We start from the raw sequence: 19,719 nt of genomic DNA on the forward strand, positions 1-19,719 counted from the left end.
TGTTCAGTGCTCTTGTGCATTTGACCCAAAGCTGCTTTAAGTGTGGTATAAAGATCAGTTTACGATCAAAGATAAGCCCCAAGAACTTGGTCTCCGGGACCACTGTCAGCAAAACTTCACCGATATGAAGTTCAGGATCAGGGTGAATACCCCGTTGACGACAAAAGTGCATGCATACAGTTTTGGAGAGAGAGAAATTAAAGTCGTTCGCCAGAGTCCACTTCCGTACACAATTGAGGGCAGTTTGTAGTTGCCGCTCAATATATCTCATGTTTGATGACTGACATGAGATGTGAAAGTCGTTGACATACAGCCCATTCCAACAGTGAGAGGGAGTTGTTCAGTGATGGCATTTATCTTTATACTGAAGAGTGTAACACTCAATACACAGCCTTGAGGGACTCCAAGTTCCTGTACAAAAGAACGAGAAAGTGTCAAACCCACACGAACTTGGAATCTCCTGTCCATTAAAAAAATTTTAATAAACATGGGTAGATGGCCACATAACCCATATGTATGGAGGTCTCGCAAAACGCCATACCTCTCTGTTGTGTCGTAAGCCTTCTCTATGTCAAAGAATATTGATACAAGATGTTGGCGGTTGAGAAAGGCTTTTCTGATAGATGTTTCAAGACGAATTAGGTGGTCTGTGGTGGAGTGCTGTCGACGGAACCAACACTGGGTGGGCGAGAGGAGGTTGTTTGATTTGAGGAACCAAACAAGACGAGCATTAACTACCTTTCTAAGGTCTTACAGAGACAGCTCGTCAAAGCAATTGGAAGGTAGTTTGAAGGAATCTTGGGATCTTTCCCTGGCTTAGAGAAAGGTAAAATAATAGCCTGGCACCAGGCATCAGGAAAAACATTCTCCTGCCATATCCGGTTGAAAACAATCAGAAGGACATCAAGAGAAGCAGGGGATAGATGGTGCAGCATGTCATAATGAACATCATCAGGTCCAATAGATGTACTGGCAGACCAATGAAGGGCAATTTTCAGTTCCACCAGTGTAAAGGGACAATTATAGTCAAAGAAACAGTCAGTTCGAAAGGAAAGAGTTGAACGCTCTGCCCAAGTCTTGATGGCCAAGAAGGTGGAGGAACAAGCAGAAGTGCTAGATACCCAGCAAAAGCTTTCACCCAGAGTATCAGTGATGCTCTGGACATCAGTCACCTCCTGACCATCAGAGAGTAAGATCGAGAGGGGGACAGAATTGTAGTGCCCATTAACCTTTCGAATCCTGTCCCATGTGATCTTGGAACTGGTGGTAGAAGATATGCTGGTTGTGAACTTAATCCAAGATTCCTTCTGGTTTTGACATCTTACCCACCTAGCATGTGCACGGCCCCAATGGAAAGCAACCCGGTTTGAAAGTGTGGGATATCTATGAAAAGTATCCCAGGCCCGCTTTTGAGCCTTCCGTGCTAAGTGGCAAGCAGGATTCCACTACAAACGAGGATATTGTGGAAAACATGTCGAGGTTTTAGGAATACACTGAGCAGCTGCATGTGTAATATAGTCAGTTGCCGCTGCTACACAGTCGTCTATTGATGGCTGATTTACGATGGCAGGATCAAGTTCTGCGAGAGCAGTGAAAGTGGACCAGTCTGCCTGATCCAGCTTCCACCAGGGCACGCGGGTAGGGTGGCATCGACCACGGTCAGTCTCTCTCAAAAGGATCGGAAAATGATCACTGCCTAGTGGATTACTGTCAACCCTCCATGAAAAATGGGAGAATAATGAAGGGGAGCAAACTGAGAGATCAATAGCGGTAAAGGACTGACTAGGTGCATGAAAGTAAGTGGAAGAACCAGTATTGAAAAGAGAAAGATTGTGATCAGAGAGCATCCGCTCTACAGATCGGCCCTTCCCATCAATAATAGCACTTCCCCCAGAGGGGATGATGTCCATTAAAATTCCCTAGGATTAGAAATGGAGATGGCAACTGTTCAACGAGAGCATCAAGATCTGATTGATCATATGTCTCTCCAGAGGACAGGTACAGAGAACAAACAGTGATGGTATGACCCAAGGAAACATGGATGGCTACAGCCTCCAAGGGTGTGTTGAGTGACAAAGACAGGGTGGGCACGTGCTGATCAACCAACAGTGCCACCCCTCCATGTACTCGACCATCACACAACCTGTCATTTCTGTACAGGGAAAACTGCCGAATGGAGACAGTATCAGTAGTTTTGAGAAATGTTTCTTGTAAAGAAAGACAAACAGGATGGTAGGAAGCAATCAGCGTTTTGATATCATCCAGATTAGAACGTAAACCTCGACAGTTCCATTGTATCAAGGTGGCCATTTTTAAGAACAAGTAGGTTAAGTGGCTGGAGAACCCTTTGGTTTATGACCACGTCTTTTTTCTTTACTGTCTTTAGTCGGAGGAGGTCTATCAACCTCCATGGATCCTGCTCTGGGTCGGGTGGGTAGGTTTTTGTTATTGGAAGGGGAATCCGGTGACTGAGGACGCAAACGAATAATTGTTTTGTCTCTTGTGGTGGGAGAAAAAGATGTATCAGAAGAAATGCCTGTATTTGAAACTGAAAGACATGGATCTTGAGGTTTGTTGGAAGGTATGGGAGGAACAGAGATGGGTGTTGATGTCGATTCATCAACCATTTTAACTACGGAGGTCAAAAGGCTTTTCATTTGTTTTGAAAACGATTCTCTTGGAGGCACAGAGAGATCTGTCTGCACTCCCACTGTAGTTGTGGAATGAAGTGCAGCAGCATATGTCCGAGATGGAGTTGTGGACAGCAATTTCCGAGCCTCAGGATAACTAATGTTATGTGTCGTTTTCAAATGCTGCACCTCTTTTTTCCTCCAACCATTTTGGGCAAGAATGAAAGTAAGATGGGTGAGAACCATTGCAGTTTACGCAATGTGGGTTCATGTCACAGTCATAGGTATTGTGGTCCTTGCCTCCACAATGACCACATGTCAGGGAACCACGACAAGATGTCTTTGAGTGGCTGAATCTCTGACATTGGAAACATCGAAGAGGGTTTGGTATGTATGGCCGAACCCTGCAAATGAGATAACCTGCCTTGATGGTGGCAGGTGCACGTGGTGAAGTAAATGTTAAAACGAGGGTATTTGTTGTCAGTGTAATTCCATCTTCGCGAGTGGAGATGCGCCTCACTGCAGAAACTCCTTGAGTGGAGAGACCAGCGAGAATCTCTGATTCGGGAACGTTCTTCAAATCCCTTTCAACGATAACTCCTCGTGAAGAATTCAAGGTAGCATGGGGTGTAACCTCAATAGGTGTATCCCCAATTGCCTTTGAATTCAAGAGGAGTTCACTGTGTTGGGATGTGGATGTTTCAACCAATATGTCACCAGATCGAAGTTTCTTTACTGACTTTGGAGAGCCAGCAAGTCCCTCTAGTCCCTTTTGAATAAAAAAAGGGGACATTTGCCCTAAAGGTTTTTCCGAAAGAGAATGTAATATAAGAAAATGAGGTATGTGTGTTACTGATGTTGAAGATTGCTGTTCTGAGTACATTTTATTTACATTTTTTGGAGGATCCATAGGAAAAAGAAAAGGTTTCGGTACCCACTGACCCCACCCACCATGGAGGCCTACAAGGGGACGCACTACAAAGTCATGCAAGGACAATGCAGCAACGCCAGGGTTTCGTGAGTACTATACCCAAACACCAGCATCAGGCACAATGTCCACAACACCCGTTGAGAACTTCCAACACTGGTACTTGATTGACTCTAGCCCAAGTGGACCAGCCGATTGACCCAAGGGGGGCCACCCAAAGGCCGCCCGCCTACAGGAATTCGAGGCCAAAGTGGTGTGTTAGGGTTGGATCCCTGAACCACCAGGATCCTCTCCTCCCCTTCACGGGTCGCCACGCACGGCATACACGTGGGTGGATGTTTAGATCCCAGAGAAGGTAACCAGATAGAACAGAACTTTCTCTGGGAGGTCCCCTCACCACGTACAGGAATCCACACCGAGGGGAATAGAAAAGACATTATGAACTCCACCCAAAATACTCCTGCTGTGAATAGAAAAGACATTATGAACTCCACCCAAAATACTCCTACTGTGAATAGAAAAGACATTATGAACTACACCCAAAATACTCCTGCTGTGAATAGAACAGACATTACCAACATATAAAATACTCCTGCTATGAATAAAAAAGTGATAATGAAAGTATTAACCCATTTTAGAAAGATTAATTTCTAATCATATTTGAATCAAACAGGAGTGACTTGAAGTATGAGGGGATGCAATCAGTACAAAGAAACTATAGAACATATTACTTCCAAGACACACCTTCTTGAGATTAAAGTAATAAATATAGTTAACCACTTACATCAAGACAAGAACACACACACACACACATATATATATGCATAATTTATTGTTTCTGAAGGACATTTGTTCACATAAATTAAAGCAAAGCAAAAACAACCATAAGCACATAAACATTAAAATAAGGGAATAAAAAGTCTGGACTGCAGACAACTTTGGTAATAACCCATGTGTCACAGCTAGATGATTGATCTATTCTGATGGAACACATTTTGTACTAATGAACTTAAAAACCGTGAGAGAGATTGGTCTCCATTGGGAAGGATAGAATTTGATCACTTTAAATTGAATTCTTTTAGACATATTATGAATCTTATCTGGATAATACTGCTCTACATGCAAATGTTTTATTGTTAATTAAAAGTATTTATTAGGACGTAATCCAGAAAATAAAATTCATAAGAATAAAATGTTATCGTGCAAGTGGTTTAATTAAATGACTATACTCACCATTGATTTTAAGACAAATTCTGCTCAGAACAATAAACAATTATTATTACCTTTTATTATGTGCCTGTTCCTTCTAAAACAACCACAAATAATCTATATTCTTTTATCTATTTTTTGTTGTGAATCAAATGTTTGTAATTTCTGAAAATTTTTAGTTTACACAAGGAGTGAAATACATGTAATACATTTCAAGTATACTAGGCTATTTGGGTTTGGTTTTGTTATTAAATAGTCTGTCAGTTCTAGTTTAAACTGAATGTTTAAGTTTTTAGTCATTATTGTGTCTTTTTCAGTCTCAATTATTCATATCATTGTATAGTACATTTATCATTCGTTATTCTCAGTTATACTTACTCACAATGATTGATATACACTGGTTTAACATGAACTTCTCTCTTGCATAAAATGGTGTCCTGTAAACATGTTTCTTTAGTGATGTCATAAATATGCTTCTGTAAAACTGTACTGTGAATATATTTCTGTAGCATTGTCTGTAATGCTATCTTGTGAACATGTTTCAATACAGTTGTCTTGTGCACATGTTTCTATAGTATTGTTCTGTGAATGTGTTTCTACAATATTGCCCTTTCAGTGTTTCTAAATTGTTTTCCCATGAAAAATTTTTTTCCTAGAAGATATCTCTGTCCTAAAGGTTGTTCTGTATATTTCAAATTCTTATGAATTGTTGGCTGGATGTTGTACATTTTACTAATATATGTAGCAATTGTGTGCTACAAACTATCTATGTTATTAATAAAAATGTTTAAAATATTCATAGCATTTTAATTTTACATAAGAAAAATACTTTTAGTACCAGATACAAAACATGCTGAGTTCTTCTCTGGGCGACCTTGTATTGCAGTGGAGGTGAAACCAAAATCACTCTCTAAATTCTGATCTAACAAATAAAATTACAATAAACTTATGACAATATTTTGAAAATAAACACGATGTAAGTAATTGACAAATTAATTTATTTATTAACTTACCAAACAGTATTTTTTTCCATAAAACAATCACAGAATTATCTTTACAAAATATTATATGTTTTCATAAAGCATTAAAAAAAAAAACATTTATGAAACCCACTTGAAGTGAAAATGTAATCTCAAGATGGCTGGTATGAACATTAAAACTTTAATTAAAATAAAGTACAGAACAATGTTTCGGCCTGAAGATAACCAAAAAAGGTCAAAACATTGTTCTGTACTTTATTTTAATTAAAGTTTAATACCCATACCAGCCATCTTGAGAATACAAATAAACAGTTATATAGTTGAAAGGTCAGTATAAAAAAGCCTACATAGTTGTTGAATGGAAAGCTGAAGTGAATCAAAGTCTTACCACACTAAACAATTACCCAGGAAAGTTGTCCAAGCAAATCTTATACACTAATAAATTTCAATTGCAAGTTAACCCTTTCACAATGGGCTCAGTATATTATATATGAACCAAGTATTTATACCATAAACTATAATCCATTATGTGTACCTTTACAAAATTTTATAGACTTTTGGTAAAGAATGGAAATGTTCTGTACAAGAAAGAAAACAGATATTTTATTAAAGTATTATTTTTAAAGATTTGTTTGAGAACATATGAAGCTAATTTTGTTACTAGTTCAAGAGTGAAGTGATTTTCATGTTATAATTAAAAAACTATTCTTCATCTTTCTCCTGGTATAAACTTTTTAGATAAACTTTTTTAGATTTGTTTGAGAACATATGAAGCCAATTTTGTTACTAGTCCAAGAGTGAAGTGATTTTCATGTTATAATTAAAAAACTATGTAGTAATTGAAACATTGGTATTTAACAGGTGTATTTACTGACTAACTCATCTCAGTAAATATTTATAAGGTGAACAACACAATCATTGAAATATCAGTAACATGTTATGGGGTAAAATTTGTACTTTTTGAAATATTACTGATCAAATGTTACCTAATAAAAGGAGTAATTACTAATTAATAACACATTACTGAGAAATGTGTGAAGGTAAAACATGTATTGATTGAAATATCAGTTTATTAAAAGTTACAGTAAACAAACAATTATCTAATTGTATGGTCTGTGAAAGAGGTTGAATGATCAGAATCAAAACTGAATACGAATGAGCAATGTGCAAAAATAAGTCAAATAGAAAAAACAATGGATTAACTGAACAACTTGAATATTACAGTGGAGATATGTTCATTCTTTAGAACACTAAAAAAATGTTAAATCAAAAAATCAAATCTTTTTTGTTCCATGTACCAAAGATATATTAACTCATCTGATTCACTAAGTCATGAACTTTTCTAACAGATTCACTAACTCACTCATTACAACCAAGTAGCATTAAAGAGTATTTAGTTCAATCAAACTATCCTATCACACAACAAAACAAATAATAATGTAAAAGCATGAAACCTGCTCTTTTCAATTACAACAACATAAAGAGAACATTTATTATTATTTACTTTCATACATATTTAGATATTTACCTTCTTCAACATCACATACATTTTTATACAAAGTTAAGAAGGGCTCGCTCAGACCATGAAGGTTTGGCTTTTCACCTCTTTCAACCCTTAAAGGAGTCTATGGAAAGAGAAATAAATAAAAAAATTTAGTTTCAAATAAACAATTTACAATATTCTAATAAATAATTACTGTATATGGTATATAGTTTTAGAAAATAAGGAATTAACTCACTTCTCTCTAAAATTACAAGTATTTGTATATCTACAATACCAGTAGGTGAGGCTATACAAAACTATTACTATTATATTAACATTTTATATTTATTCACCATATGACTTAGGGTTAATGTTGTCATTTTGTTGCTGTATATAAACCTATATTTTGGAAAAGGTTTAAGTTTTAATCTAAATTTTTTTTTTTTTTTATTATTATCAAGGGTTTATGTTTATCCTGTTTAAGGTTCATCTTTCTCCTGGTATAAACTTTCTTTTGTGCTGCTTATTATTTATTTAGTTTTATTAATATATATATATGAACATTGATAAACTTTAATACAATAACCTCTCAGAATTGCATACCTGGAGTAATATTACACTAGAAGCAGATTTGAATATTCTAGCATGGATGTAATCCATGGTTAGAACTGGGCAATTAGTAATTTTTTATAATAAATGAACTGACTGGCTTTAACCTTATGATAATTCTAATTTCTAAACAACAAAAAATCAATTTTGATTCAAGTCTATGTCATAAGAGCTGCAGATGCTCTAATCAAATAACTTTGATGAAAACAAAATTATTGGTCTGGACACATTGCTAGAGTGCCTGGAAAAAGCTAAGACAAACACTTACCATGTTCTTCTTAATGAAATATGAATTCCTAATTAATTAAAGTTAATGTTGTTGTATTTGCATAGAAATAATCAGTTACCAATCAAATAGAAACATTGACATTTACTGTTTCTTTTTTGATACTACATGATAGCATAAAAACGTCTCGATTGCCTGGAACCCCATTAGATTCTAGCCTGTATATATAATACTGAAGAATACAGTACAGGGAACCTGCACTAGATCTGTGGCTGTTTATATAACATTAAATAACACAATTAATAATTTCTGAAAGACATTGAAGGTAATAGACAAATAAATAGCAGATAGGTTTAATTATAATAAATGTAACCATAACACATGTGGGCTATCATAATTGAAATTATAAGTATAATTTGAATGGGAATAACCCTAACATTGTTATAAAAAAAGGGACCTTGGTGTTATAGTTAATCAGTCTCTAAAGTAGTGGTTCTTAACCTGGGTTCAATCGAACCCCAGAGGTTCGATGAGTTTAGTCTCAGGGGCTCAGCAGAGGTCAAGACACACACACTGTGTGTGTGTCCAATCCATTCACCCCACTTGTATGATTCGTGATGTAATGCTCCAATTGGCCATCACTGGCTGCAGCTGATCACGCCACATCACTTGGCCTTAATATCTGTGCTGCAGGAAACTTTGTGCTCAGCAGTCGACTTGTGACTGTATTAATTGTGCATTGTTTGCGATTTTTCTACTAACCTTTCAATCCCTTCATACTAACTATGTGGAGCAAAAACAGAAGGTGGTCAGATGAATACGTACAATATGGATTCACGTGTACAATGGAACATGATGGGAGTCAGTGTTCTCAATGCATGATTTGAAATGCCAAGTTGAGCAAAATTAAGAGAACACTCCCTAAAGCTGCATGGAGATGGGAAATACAAGAACACAACGCTTGCTGAATTCAACGTAAAGAGAGCCAGGTTCGATGAAAAGGGTACTTTGCCTGTTCTTGGCTTTGTACCCATTGACAAACCGATCCTCACAGAATCATATGAAGTTGTGTACTTGATTGCAAAGCAGGGCAAACCACACACCATTGGTGAAGCACTCATAAAACCAGCTGTGTTGAAGATGGCAAATATCATGTTGGGAAAAGCTGCTGAAAATAACTTATCCCAAATTCCTCTTTCAAATGACACCATCAGCAGCAGAATAGATGACATGAGCAATGACATCTTGGATTAAGTAGTTGCAGATCTGGTTTCAAGCCCAGCAAAATTCAGCCTTCAACTCGACGAGACCACCGACGTCTCCAATCTAAGCCAGCTTGTTGTATTTGTGAGTTTTGTGAAGAACAACGAGATAAAAGAAGATTTTTTATTTTGTAAGCCTCTTACAACCACAACAACTAAGGCAGCCGACATTAAGAAACTTCTGGATGACCTCTTCAGAGACAATGATCTTTTGTGGCATATGGTTGCTGCGTTGGCAACAAAAACCTTGCCTTCAAAACTGGCAGAAGTATTAAAAATTGTAGTGGAATGTGTGAACTTTGTGCAAAATAGTGCCCTGAAGCACTGCATCTTCAAAGAGCTGTGTAATGAAATGAGCTCTGAATTCAAAGTACTTCTGTACCATTCTAACGTTCGGTGGTTATCCTGGGGAAAGGTGCTGAATCATGTTTTTGCCATGCATGTGGAATTAGCCATGTTTTTGCAAGAGCACCAACATTGTCATGCAGATTGTTTCAAAAAATCTGAGTTTATTCTCCTTTTGGCATACATGGCCGATATCTTCAATGCTCTCAATCATCTCAATCAACAGATGCAGGGCAGTGGAGTCAACATCATCGAAGGGAAGAAAACCTGAAGGCTTTTCAAAAAAAGCTACCATTATGGAAACGACGAACAGATAATGATAACTTCGCAAACTTTCCCCTGTTGGACGGCTATGTAAGTAAGATCAAAGATGTGACTGAAATCTGAGATATCTCTGCACCCGGGGAACTGAAGCAAGCAATTGTCATGCACTTAGATGAGCTTGCAAAGTCTCTTGACAGATACTTCCCCACGAGAGAGTCATATCCAGCATGGGTGAGACAGCCATTCACGTTTTGTGTTGCAACAGCAGAAGTCAATGATGAATACCTCTACAAAGTCATTGAACTTCAGCAGAGCCAGGTTGAACAACAACTTTTCAGAATAACAATGCTCTCAACATTTTGGTGTCACTAAATTATAGGGTAACCTCTTATTGCTAAGAAAACCCTTGAGATACTCATACCGTTTGTTACAACGTATCTTTGTAAGCAATCCTTTTCGAGGATGGTAGACATGAAAATGAAGAAAAGGAACAGACTTTGTTGCAAAATGATATGAGAGTGGCACTTGCCACGGTGAAGCCGCGCATTTCGGAACTTGTCTCTGAAAGGCAACAGCAAAAGACACATTGATTTGCAGTAAATATTCATTGAGTTATGTTTTTGTTTATGTGTGAAATTCATGTTTTGTTGGTTTTGTTCTTTGAACACAGTAATATTGTGTGCAACTGATGCATGGTTAATTTTGTGCACTAATAAAATATCTACTTATGTTTTGAATTTGAGAAAATCATATTTTATTTTTCCAATTACGAAGGGTTCAGTGAATGCAAGTACAAAACTTCCGGGGTTCAGTACCTCCAACAAGGTTAAGAACCACTGCTCTAAAGGCTCCCAAGCAGTATGTTCTTGCTAGTGATAGGGCAAATAGGATTTTAGGTTGTGCATACAGAAATATTAAATGTCTAAAGAGATTATAATTTTATTGTATAGGTCACTGGTTAGGCCACATTTGGAATACTGTGTTCATTCTTAGGTTCCTTACATTAGGAAAAGCATTGAATTGTTGGAAAGGGTTTAGAGAAGAGTTACTAGAATGGTGCTTGAGATGGAGGGGTTGTCATATGTCGAGAGGCTGAAATCTCTCAAATGTGTTCTCTTGAAAAAAAGACAGGTTGGGGGGATCTTACTGAGGTGTTTAAGATTTTAAAGGGAATGGGTGATGTTGATGCATAATTTTTTATTATATTTAATAACAAGAATAGTAAGACAAAAATACAAGTTTTGGCAGAGTAGGAGACATCTTCAGCTAAGACACTTTCATTTTTCTAACAGGGAGGTTGGCCTTTTCAATGTGTTGTCTTCAGACATTATAGAGGCATTAAAATCTAAATGAGTTTAAGAAAAAGCTTAATAAGTATATGAATGATAAAGACTGGCTTTAAGGGGTTTGTTTTAATTATTTTAATTTAATTACGAGGATGGAACAGTTGAGATGGACTAATAGGTCCAATGTTGTCCAAAAATGTTATGTTCTATCTATACATTTTTACAGTCCATTTTTTAAAGAAACAAAATATGGTTTTTTAGCTAATTTTAAGCCAATAAAGTTCTCCTAGTTAGCACTTTAAAAATATTTTATTTTGTTGCTTTCTAAATGTGTTTTAATAATGAATCTCCAAATTATCAAAAATCATTTTCAATTTCATCTAATCAATTTCTTTAAAACATCTTTGTTTCTTCATTGAAAAGTTACCAGATTAATTAGTTTATATTTTACAATATTGTGTACTAAAGACAGTTGAAAAGTGTACTTACCTGAAGGTTGATTTGACTAGGTAAGGGCAGTGAAACGATCAACTGGGACTGGGTGGGAACACTACTAATACAATTAATTTCTGGGTTGTATGGACTTATCTGAATGAGAAACAATCACATATTGAAATGTCCCTTAACACCAGCAAACAACATTGTACATAGCTTTTATATGTATATTGGTGAGTTTAGTCCAGTTTCTTGAACATAGTGTAAAAAAATCAAGAGAAATAATAATATTTATTAAAAAGTTTAAAACTATGTAAACAGACAAACTTCTATTAATATTTCATAAACAGAAACAATTTACAACTATTTATTCATTCCATAAATATAAACTAATATATCAGTAGAACTTAGAAGCAGTTAAACTTTTAGTATAATGGAAATATTTTAAGAGAAAATATTAGTTAACAAAAATACTCTTTTCAAATCTTTCTGATAAATATTGTAGAAAGCTGATTAGATTTCTCTTATTTATAAAACTAATTCATTTTTTGGGCTTACTTGTCACTAATTATTTGTCACACTAATATTCTATTTGTTCCGAAAGTAGTACTTAGAATATTACCAAAGGAATCCTTGTGAAGAAATAAAGGTACACTTATATGCTTAACTACTGAGCAAAATGCCACTCCTGATTGGTCTATTTAATAACTCTACTCATATGTCCACAGAAACTTTAGAATTATTTGTAACTTACTCTATCACTCAGTTTCTTCTTCTTTGGTAGACTGTTTAAAGGGTTGTGGTCAATTGCCCAATAAGATCCCTGCCATAAGCAAAAAGCAGTTGATTTCCATAAATACACTCCTAAATATATGATATTTACATTAGATGAATAGCATTAGTATCTACATTACAGTAATGATATGTACATTTACAACACAAAAATGGTATGGATATTCAAAGACATCACTAAAAATAAGATATTACATCACAAGAATAATGTTGACCAAACTGGGAAGGCAGACCCAGGGTGGCTTAGGGGATCTCCTTATCTATATAGCAAATCTTCCTTTGAAAGGGGTAACAAGGAAGATTTAAAAAATGCTTGAAGGGGCACCAAGGTACAATATGGTTGAGTATCACATTTCTACGTTTGCTAACCTCAAACTTGTGAATTTCGCCTCTTCTCAGGATCCCATGAAAGTAATGGTTGAAATTGTGTTTATATTCCAACCTGCAAACTAATAGGACAAAATGGGACACATCTGCTTAGGTACTACAGGCAAATGTCATAATTTTTGTGGGGTGGGAGATAAGGACCTCTTGGAGTAGCAACAGAAGTAACTGGTAAAAACGGAGAAGCTTGACCATACACTGGGCTCCTGCAAATCATGATGGGTCCCTTTAAACTCCATAGCAGAATGTGGTTATTTTATTCTAAATTTAATTTTCTAGAACTTCCAATGAACACACAGAACCATTTGACAAATTTTCTGTGTTAGTTAAAAAATTTTTCTAATAGAATTATCAATAGGAAAAAACAAAGTGTTTTGGTTTACAAGTATAATTTACTATTATTTCTGGTTTTGGTTCACAGTCAGTCTGACTCTTTATGAATGCAAAATACTTACAAGAAATAAGGTAAATCTATTACTCTCCCCAGCTATTAATTGAAAATACGGTACTGTAAGTAAATTACCTTTCCTGGGTCATCTTTAGAACGTGGAACTTTGCAAAAATATTTGTTGAGAGACAAGTTGTGCCTGATGGAATTCTGCAAAGATGAAATATCAAAATTTGTTACCATGTATATTTATTACATTACTTAAAGCTATTTTTTTCACATTATTATTTATAATTTAAAGTTTTGGAGTTCCTTATGTAAACTTTATTCTAAATTAACAATGTTTCACAAACTAAGTACAGATCAAAATAAATGATAAAATTTGGTGAGATAAAGTTCTAAGTTATGGAGAAGATCTTGAGACTTCTGTTTTTGAATCCATCACTATAAGATTAGCTAATAGGAATCTTTTTTTTTTTTAATCATAAATAAAACGTTTCACAACATATTTCAGACGTTTATTATTAGAAATAGTAATTATATTTAATTGCTGTTAGAAAAATTTATACTATAAGACTGTATTTGTAATATCTAATATATTACAATTCCAATCGTATTGGTAAAATGCATTTGAAACCAAGGTTGACTTCACTTTTAACACCAGAATTTTATTTGAAATAGGGACAACGTGAAGATAATAATAATTTTAATAAATATATAAATATATATTCTTAAAACAATATTAATAATAAATGCAAACAAGTAGTTTATAAGAATAATGAAATTATAATAATATTCATGAAATTTCTGCAAAACAGTAGAAACTTTATAATAATAATAGTTTACTAGCTAACTGATAGATGACGCTTCAATACCAAAAGCAAACATTTCATATTCCCGTGTTGAATAATTAAATCAACCTAACGCAAATATTTTACAAAGTTTCAGAGTGAAGTCAGACAACACACAAATATTAAACCACAAAAGCAAACCGCCCTCGAGATATAAATAGTCAAGTACTTTCTTCGCTGTTATTAGTTTGCATATTTCATAAAACACGGAACTGATGAAAAGGCCCCAAACGGAATTTTTTGAAATATTTTCCGACTTCATACACGTGAAAAAAAAGAAAAGAAACAGCAACACATCTTGAGACTGACTTCACAATAAATCCCGGTCGCACCAAACATGCTCGCCATTTCAGACATGGGGACGTTATAATATGACGGTCAATCCCACCATTCGTTGGTAAAAGAGTAGCCCAAGAGTTAACGGTAGGTGGTAAAGACTAGCTGCTTTTCCTCTAGACTTACACTGCTAAATTAAGGACGGTTAGTGCAGATAGCCCTCGTGTAGCTTTGCGCTAAATTCAAAACACAAACAAACTTAAAAATATCCCTTAGTTTATAAATGCAGGTAACCATATTTTACTTCACACGTGTGCGTTCCCTCATGGCAAGTTGAATAAAACGAAATACGTGGAGGTATTATGGACTGTCATTTAGCTTGGCATCGCCTGGTTTGTATGTTTGATTTTGAATTTCGCGCAAAGCTACACCAGGGCTATCTGCGCTAACTGACCTTAATTTAGCAATGTAAGACTAGAGGGAACGCACCTAGTCATCACCACCCACCGCCAACTCTTGGGCTGCTCTTTTACCACCGAATAGTTGGAATGACCGTCACATTATAAAGCCACCATGGCTGAAGGGGCGAGCATGTTTGGTGTGAGTGGGATTCGAACCCGCAATCTTCGGATTACGAGTCGCCTTAACCAACTCGACATGCCGGGCCAAGGTATTGCCTGGAGTTTAGGGCGTTGACTTGCAAAATTGAAAGTTTCAATTTTGGTTCCACGTCACAAAATATGTTCATTGTATATGGCCTTCGGGTGTAACAATTGTCGGCTTAGAACAATACTAACCGACTTCAAAACAGTGGAAATTAAGGTCGTAAAGTAGGAGTGTTAGGTGTATTATCGGTTTCCAGATCAAACTGACATAAAATTAACAATATCACGACTGCGTATAATATGTGGGTGTAAGAAGGTTTAAATGAATATCCACAAACGAAACGAGACATGCTAGGACAGACTGAGGTTTGTGTTATATACCCACAAAATGGGACTCTTTTTTTCTCAATATGCTACACAATCATAATTTGTCCCATACGAAATATTTTGCCAACGTCAAAGCTTAACACTAATTCAGCTCAATAAAATGGAGACTTATGTAACTTAAAAACTGAAAACTCCAAACGTTTGATGATTACATGACATTACTTGCCATAGGAAACTGCATCAACTCACAGTTTAAAAAGAAAAAAAAAATAACAAAGGTAAGTACGAAATGACATTTCGTGCCATTAGGAGAAAACTACTATGCAACGAAAGTCCTCAGGTAGATGATGCTCAAGTTATTGTAAATGTAGATATTTTACATAATTGAACGACAATTAGGAACAATATTTATCAACAATGGATAAAACAAAAGACAAACTAGTCATGAGTATCAACTTCAGTCTATATATATTACTGAACTCATATAATGACTTCAAATTTCAACCTAAAACAAATAACTTGTGAAACTAAGCGAGGCGGACGGCAACTTCGTGTCGTAGAAACAGATGTGTAGAGGACGACATTTCGAAATTTTTCCTCCTATTGTCTTTATCAATTTGAAAAAAAAATGTATCAAAAACTGCATTTCTTGTGATAGAAGGAAGGTAAGATAAAAAGGTAACTTACGTGAAAGGTTTACTAATTTTTGGTTAGTTCGTACATTGTAATAAATGTCATGTTTATATTTAGATACACGAGTACCAAAATGTAAACATTCAACACGTGCTTCATTGCTACATTATCACAAGCATGTACACACATACATTTTTCTCTGAAATCAAAAGTGTGTAGTCGGATTGCGTGTTCTCTTCTCAGAAAGAAAAAGAAATCAATTGATTCATGTGAAAACACTTGCACAAGTACACATGCGTGTATATAGATACGAGCTCGAGCCTGTTAAGTTGTATTGCACTCAATATCCTAGTAAAGAAAATGTACGTAAACTGATTAGTGGCTACTTAAGAGATGACATCGTTTAGTGATCCGATGCCAAGTCATTTAACATTTACATCCAATCAGGAGCACAATAATTAACATGAACTTAAGTATTAAGATCACAAACTGCAGGTTGAGGAGAACGAATCTGATTGTTTTACGAACTGTCCACCACGAAAAATCGATCCCAGTAATTTTAAAGTCCGTGAATTTACCGCTGCCCAACTGGAGAACAGGGTGAACGAGAGGTAAACGGGTTTTGTGTTGCATGTACTTACCTATAACAAAAACATACAGTTCTGGGAACAGGGTGAACTAAGAACTAACTTAAGAAAAAAAGGAGAGAGAGTATTAGTATCAAATGTAAAAGCGAGAACTCATCGGTTTTGTAGGTAAATTAAGTGAAGCCTTTCTTCATTTTGTTACTTGTACTTTCTGTATTTACCGATAGGACATTATAAATACATTTTAGTTGTCATAAATGCCTCATAAGTATTAGCGGATACTATATGCAACAAAAAGTATATATGTACAGGTTTATTTTAAAATATCAAAGTATAAATAATGCTCTACGTACATGTGTGGTGCACTAGTGACTATGTGTACAAAACAAATGTTCATGTTAATACATAAAGTTCCTACATTTCTCCAGAGAAACGTAGTTACTTAAATTAGCACAATTACATTATTTTATCAAGTTGCGAATACGAACGTTCTTGTGAACCAGTTTCAAGCGATAAGAAACGTTACATTTTTCGATTCTCTGGCGATACAGCATCTAGTAATTAAACTTTAAACATGACATGAAAAGTCCTTCGAAATACTTGCGCCCTCTGGTAACTTTTGAATACAAATTGATATATATTCATTCACTTAGCGAATGTTAGATTTTAATCACACTAGATATTTCCGAAATCTAAACTATTATCTGACAAAAGTGTGTGTGTGTGTGTCCACTTATAACCGATAAACAGCTAGACTAATTGTCACCACACATAGTATGTGGCCCCTATAAACCCGAGAAGCTTGGATTTAGCCCTTGTTTATTTCGTGCGTGATGTCCGTTTGTAATGGAAGAATCGCTGTACTGACTGTCACCAAACTTTGCATGTACTTTAGGGCCCTGAAAGAGACATTTTGACCTGATCCCTGATGCCTTCCCGTACCTAAAACCAAAAACCGTGGCAGGTATTCAGTTTAAAGTAGAGGCACTAGAAGCGTCCTATTCCAGCTGGGGTATTCGAGAACGTTTTCATTCTTCTTCGCCCTGACTTCCCGTATGTTCACAGGTTAGTTGGCTATTATGGATAAAAGTCATCTAGTGAGCGACATTAGAACTACATTATCTTACCGTGATCTCTTAACATTAAAATTTGAGAATTAGAAAATTAATAAGTGGCTTTTTATGTGTTTACGTTTTAATCATATTTTCTTAATTTCAGTTACAAATAGATGTGAAGGAATTATGCGTGTTAGACGTCATTCAGCCTGACTACAGTCGATAAATGGAAAAGTTGGTAACTAATATTTGGCGTGGTTTGAAGACACAGATTTGTACAACAAAAAATCATGTGGTTTGTTAACATGTATAATTTCTCATACTTTTGTGTATCTTTACAAACTGCTGGTCATCAGATATATCCTAACATTAAACCTTGTGCGCCATCACATCTTGTTCTTTAAACTCGAACGAGCTCTGGTGTGAGAGATCAGAGAAAAGTATTTATTACATTATTAGACATAAAAAAAACAAACTTGGCACCTTAAGTATATTTTACACCACTTTATACAAACATTTATAAAAGAGGAACACTCGAGTGCGAGTAATAACTAATTAGCAGCAAAAGTACTGACAATGAACACTTCACATTATTAAGTGTTGGCTGGGATATCCGTACCCTGGACGGAAGTTACATAAACTCATGATTAAAGAGAGGTTATCTCAGTACATGAAAAGTCGTTTTCTTTATACATAATTTAAAGAAATCCAAAACGCCCATAAAAACAGCTAAACATAAAATGTGAAACCGTATGTTTGCATACATCTCATCATGGACCAAACAAACCTTCATGCCCAATTTGAAGATCCATCAACAGGGGGAGAAGTAGTGGTTAAAATATTTGTGAAAAAAGTAACCAACATTTGGAAAAACTTACAACAAAACACAAGATTCCAGTAAACACTAAATTATTCAAAAACCAAATACAAAACCAAAGTCCATACTATGTAAAAATTACACTGACAAACAACACTAACATTATTTATAAAATACAATACAACAACTGCCATGACTTCCATATTGGAAAAACAAACACAAAAATAAAAACTGGATACAAGAAACACAAAAAAATATACCTTCGCATGTTTCTGAACAAGGAAAATTAAATAAGCACAATATACCGATAGAAAACACCAACATACTATGTATGAAAACAAATACAAACAAACGTAATATTAAAAGAATCCCTACTAATACAACAACTCAAACCAAAATTAAACCAATATAAAGGAAAACCTTCATACTTATATTAATTAATAACCTAACATCTAAATTCAACACTCCCTAAAATCTCCTACCCGTTTACACTCTCGTTCCTAAGACGTGCCTAGCAACGGTTAGTTGCAAACTCTCTTTGTTACCTGAAGATGACCTGGTCGAAAAGTTGTTCCATAGTTTATTTTAATAAGTTTTAATACCCTTACCATCCGTCTTTAGAATACACATATACAATCCAGTTTCTAATGTCATCCAATCAAATGTTTCTCTGCCTGTCTCTCATCACTTTTCCTTAAATTTTACCCATCAAAATCTCTGCCAACCCTCCCTCCCTTAGATTATACACCCAAAGTAGAGCACCTCCAGTTTTCTACTTATGTCTATTAACTTTGTCTTTGCTCGTTCCAAACATCTTCAATAAGAACTATTTATCTACCTATATATCGGTTTATATATATATTTTTACACTTTTTTAATTTCGGTGTTGTATACATGCACGACTTTATTGTCATGTCGAATAAACTGATTTGAATAGAGTATCTCCCTTTTGACACTTCTTACAAAAAAATACGACTATAAAATAAGCGCCCTCTTCTTTTCTTGCACTCAGTAAAATGACAAGGAACTGCTGAATCCAGTGGAAAAAATTCCTGTAGCTACTTAGCGAACCTGAGCGCTCTATTGTACTTGATGCGCCCATTGTATCGAAACTCAAACAATTTTACCAATAATGCATTGCAGTCAGCCTTTTTCTTAAAAACAAAAGCAATTAATTTTCCTAATTGATAATATACGGAATGATAAAAAAACGGTTGCAAACAGCTCATAGACAATCATAATGAACACAGCTATGATCTAAGTGTTGACTGCATACGCGTTATTTATTAATCGCTATTTTTGGAAAATTACCACTGAACTGTTTCAACGAGTATCTGCTAATGCCAA

General features: G+C 35.3%; 1 protein-coding gene and 1 long non-coding RNA gene across 4 annotated transcripts in view; one reads left to right on the top strand and one right to left on the bottom strand.

Annotated features, from left to right (window-relative positions):
* Positions 1-19,719, bottom strand: part of LOC143230490 (uncharacterized) — an 87,832-nt gene that overhangs the window by 18,913 nt on the left and 49,200 nt on the right. Inside the window, exons 2-6 of one of the 3 annotated variants that reach the window (XM_076464166.1) lie at positions 13,357-13,431; positions 12,412-12,480; positions 11,712-11,810; positions 7,276-7,372; positions 5,606-5,689 (exon numbers count right to left, since the gene is read on the bottom strand). In XM_076464166.1, the coding sequence (XP_076320281.1) occupies positions 5,606-5,689; positions 7,276-7,372; positions 11,712-11,810; positions 12,412-12,480; positions 13,357-13,431 (424 nt within the window). The remainder of the gene's footprint in view (positions 1-5,605; positions 5,690-7,275; positions 7,373-11,711; positions 11,811-12,411; positions 12,481-13,356; positions 13,432-19,719) is intronic. The other 2 variants (XM_076464168.1, XM_076464167.1) reach the window with 2 other exon arrangements.
* On the top strand, positions 15,895-19,071 carry LOC143230492 (uncharacterized). The gene is made up of 3 exons (XR_013016451.1): positions 15,895-16,524; positions 17,396-17,565; positions 17,719-19,071. It is a non-coding gene; the product is annotated as an uncharacterized LOC143230492 (long non-coding RNA).

This window comes from Tachypleus tridentatus, chromosome 10 (genome assembly GCF_004210375.1).
Source record: "Tachypleus tridentatus isolate NWPU-2018 chromosome 10, ASM421037v1, whole genome shotgun sequence".
NCBI lineage: Eukaryota > Metazoa > Arthropoda > Merostomata > Xiphosura > Limulidae > Tachypleus > Tachypleus tridentatus.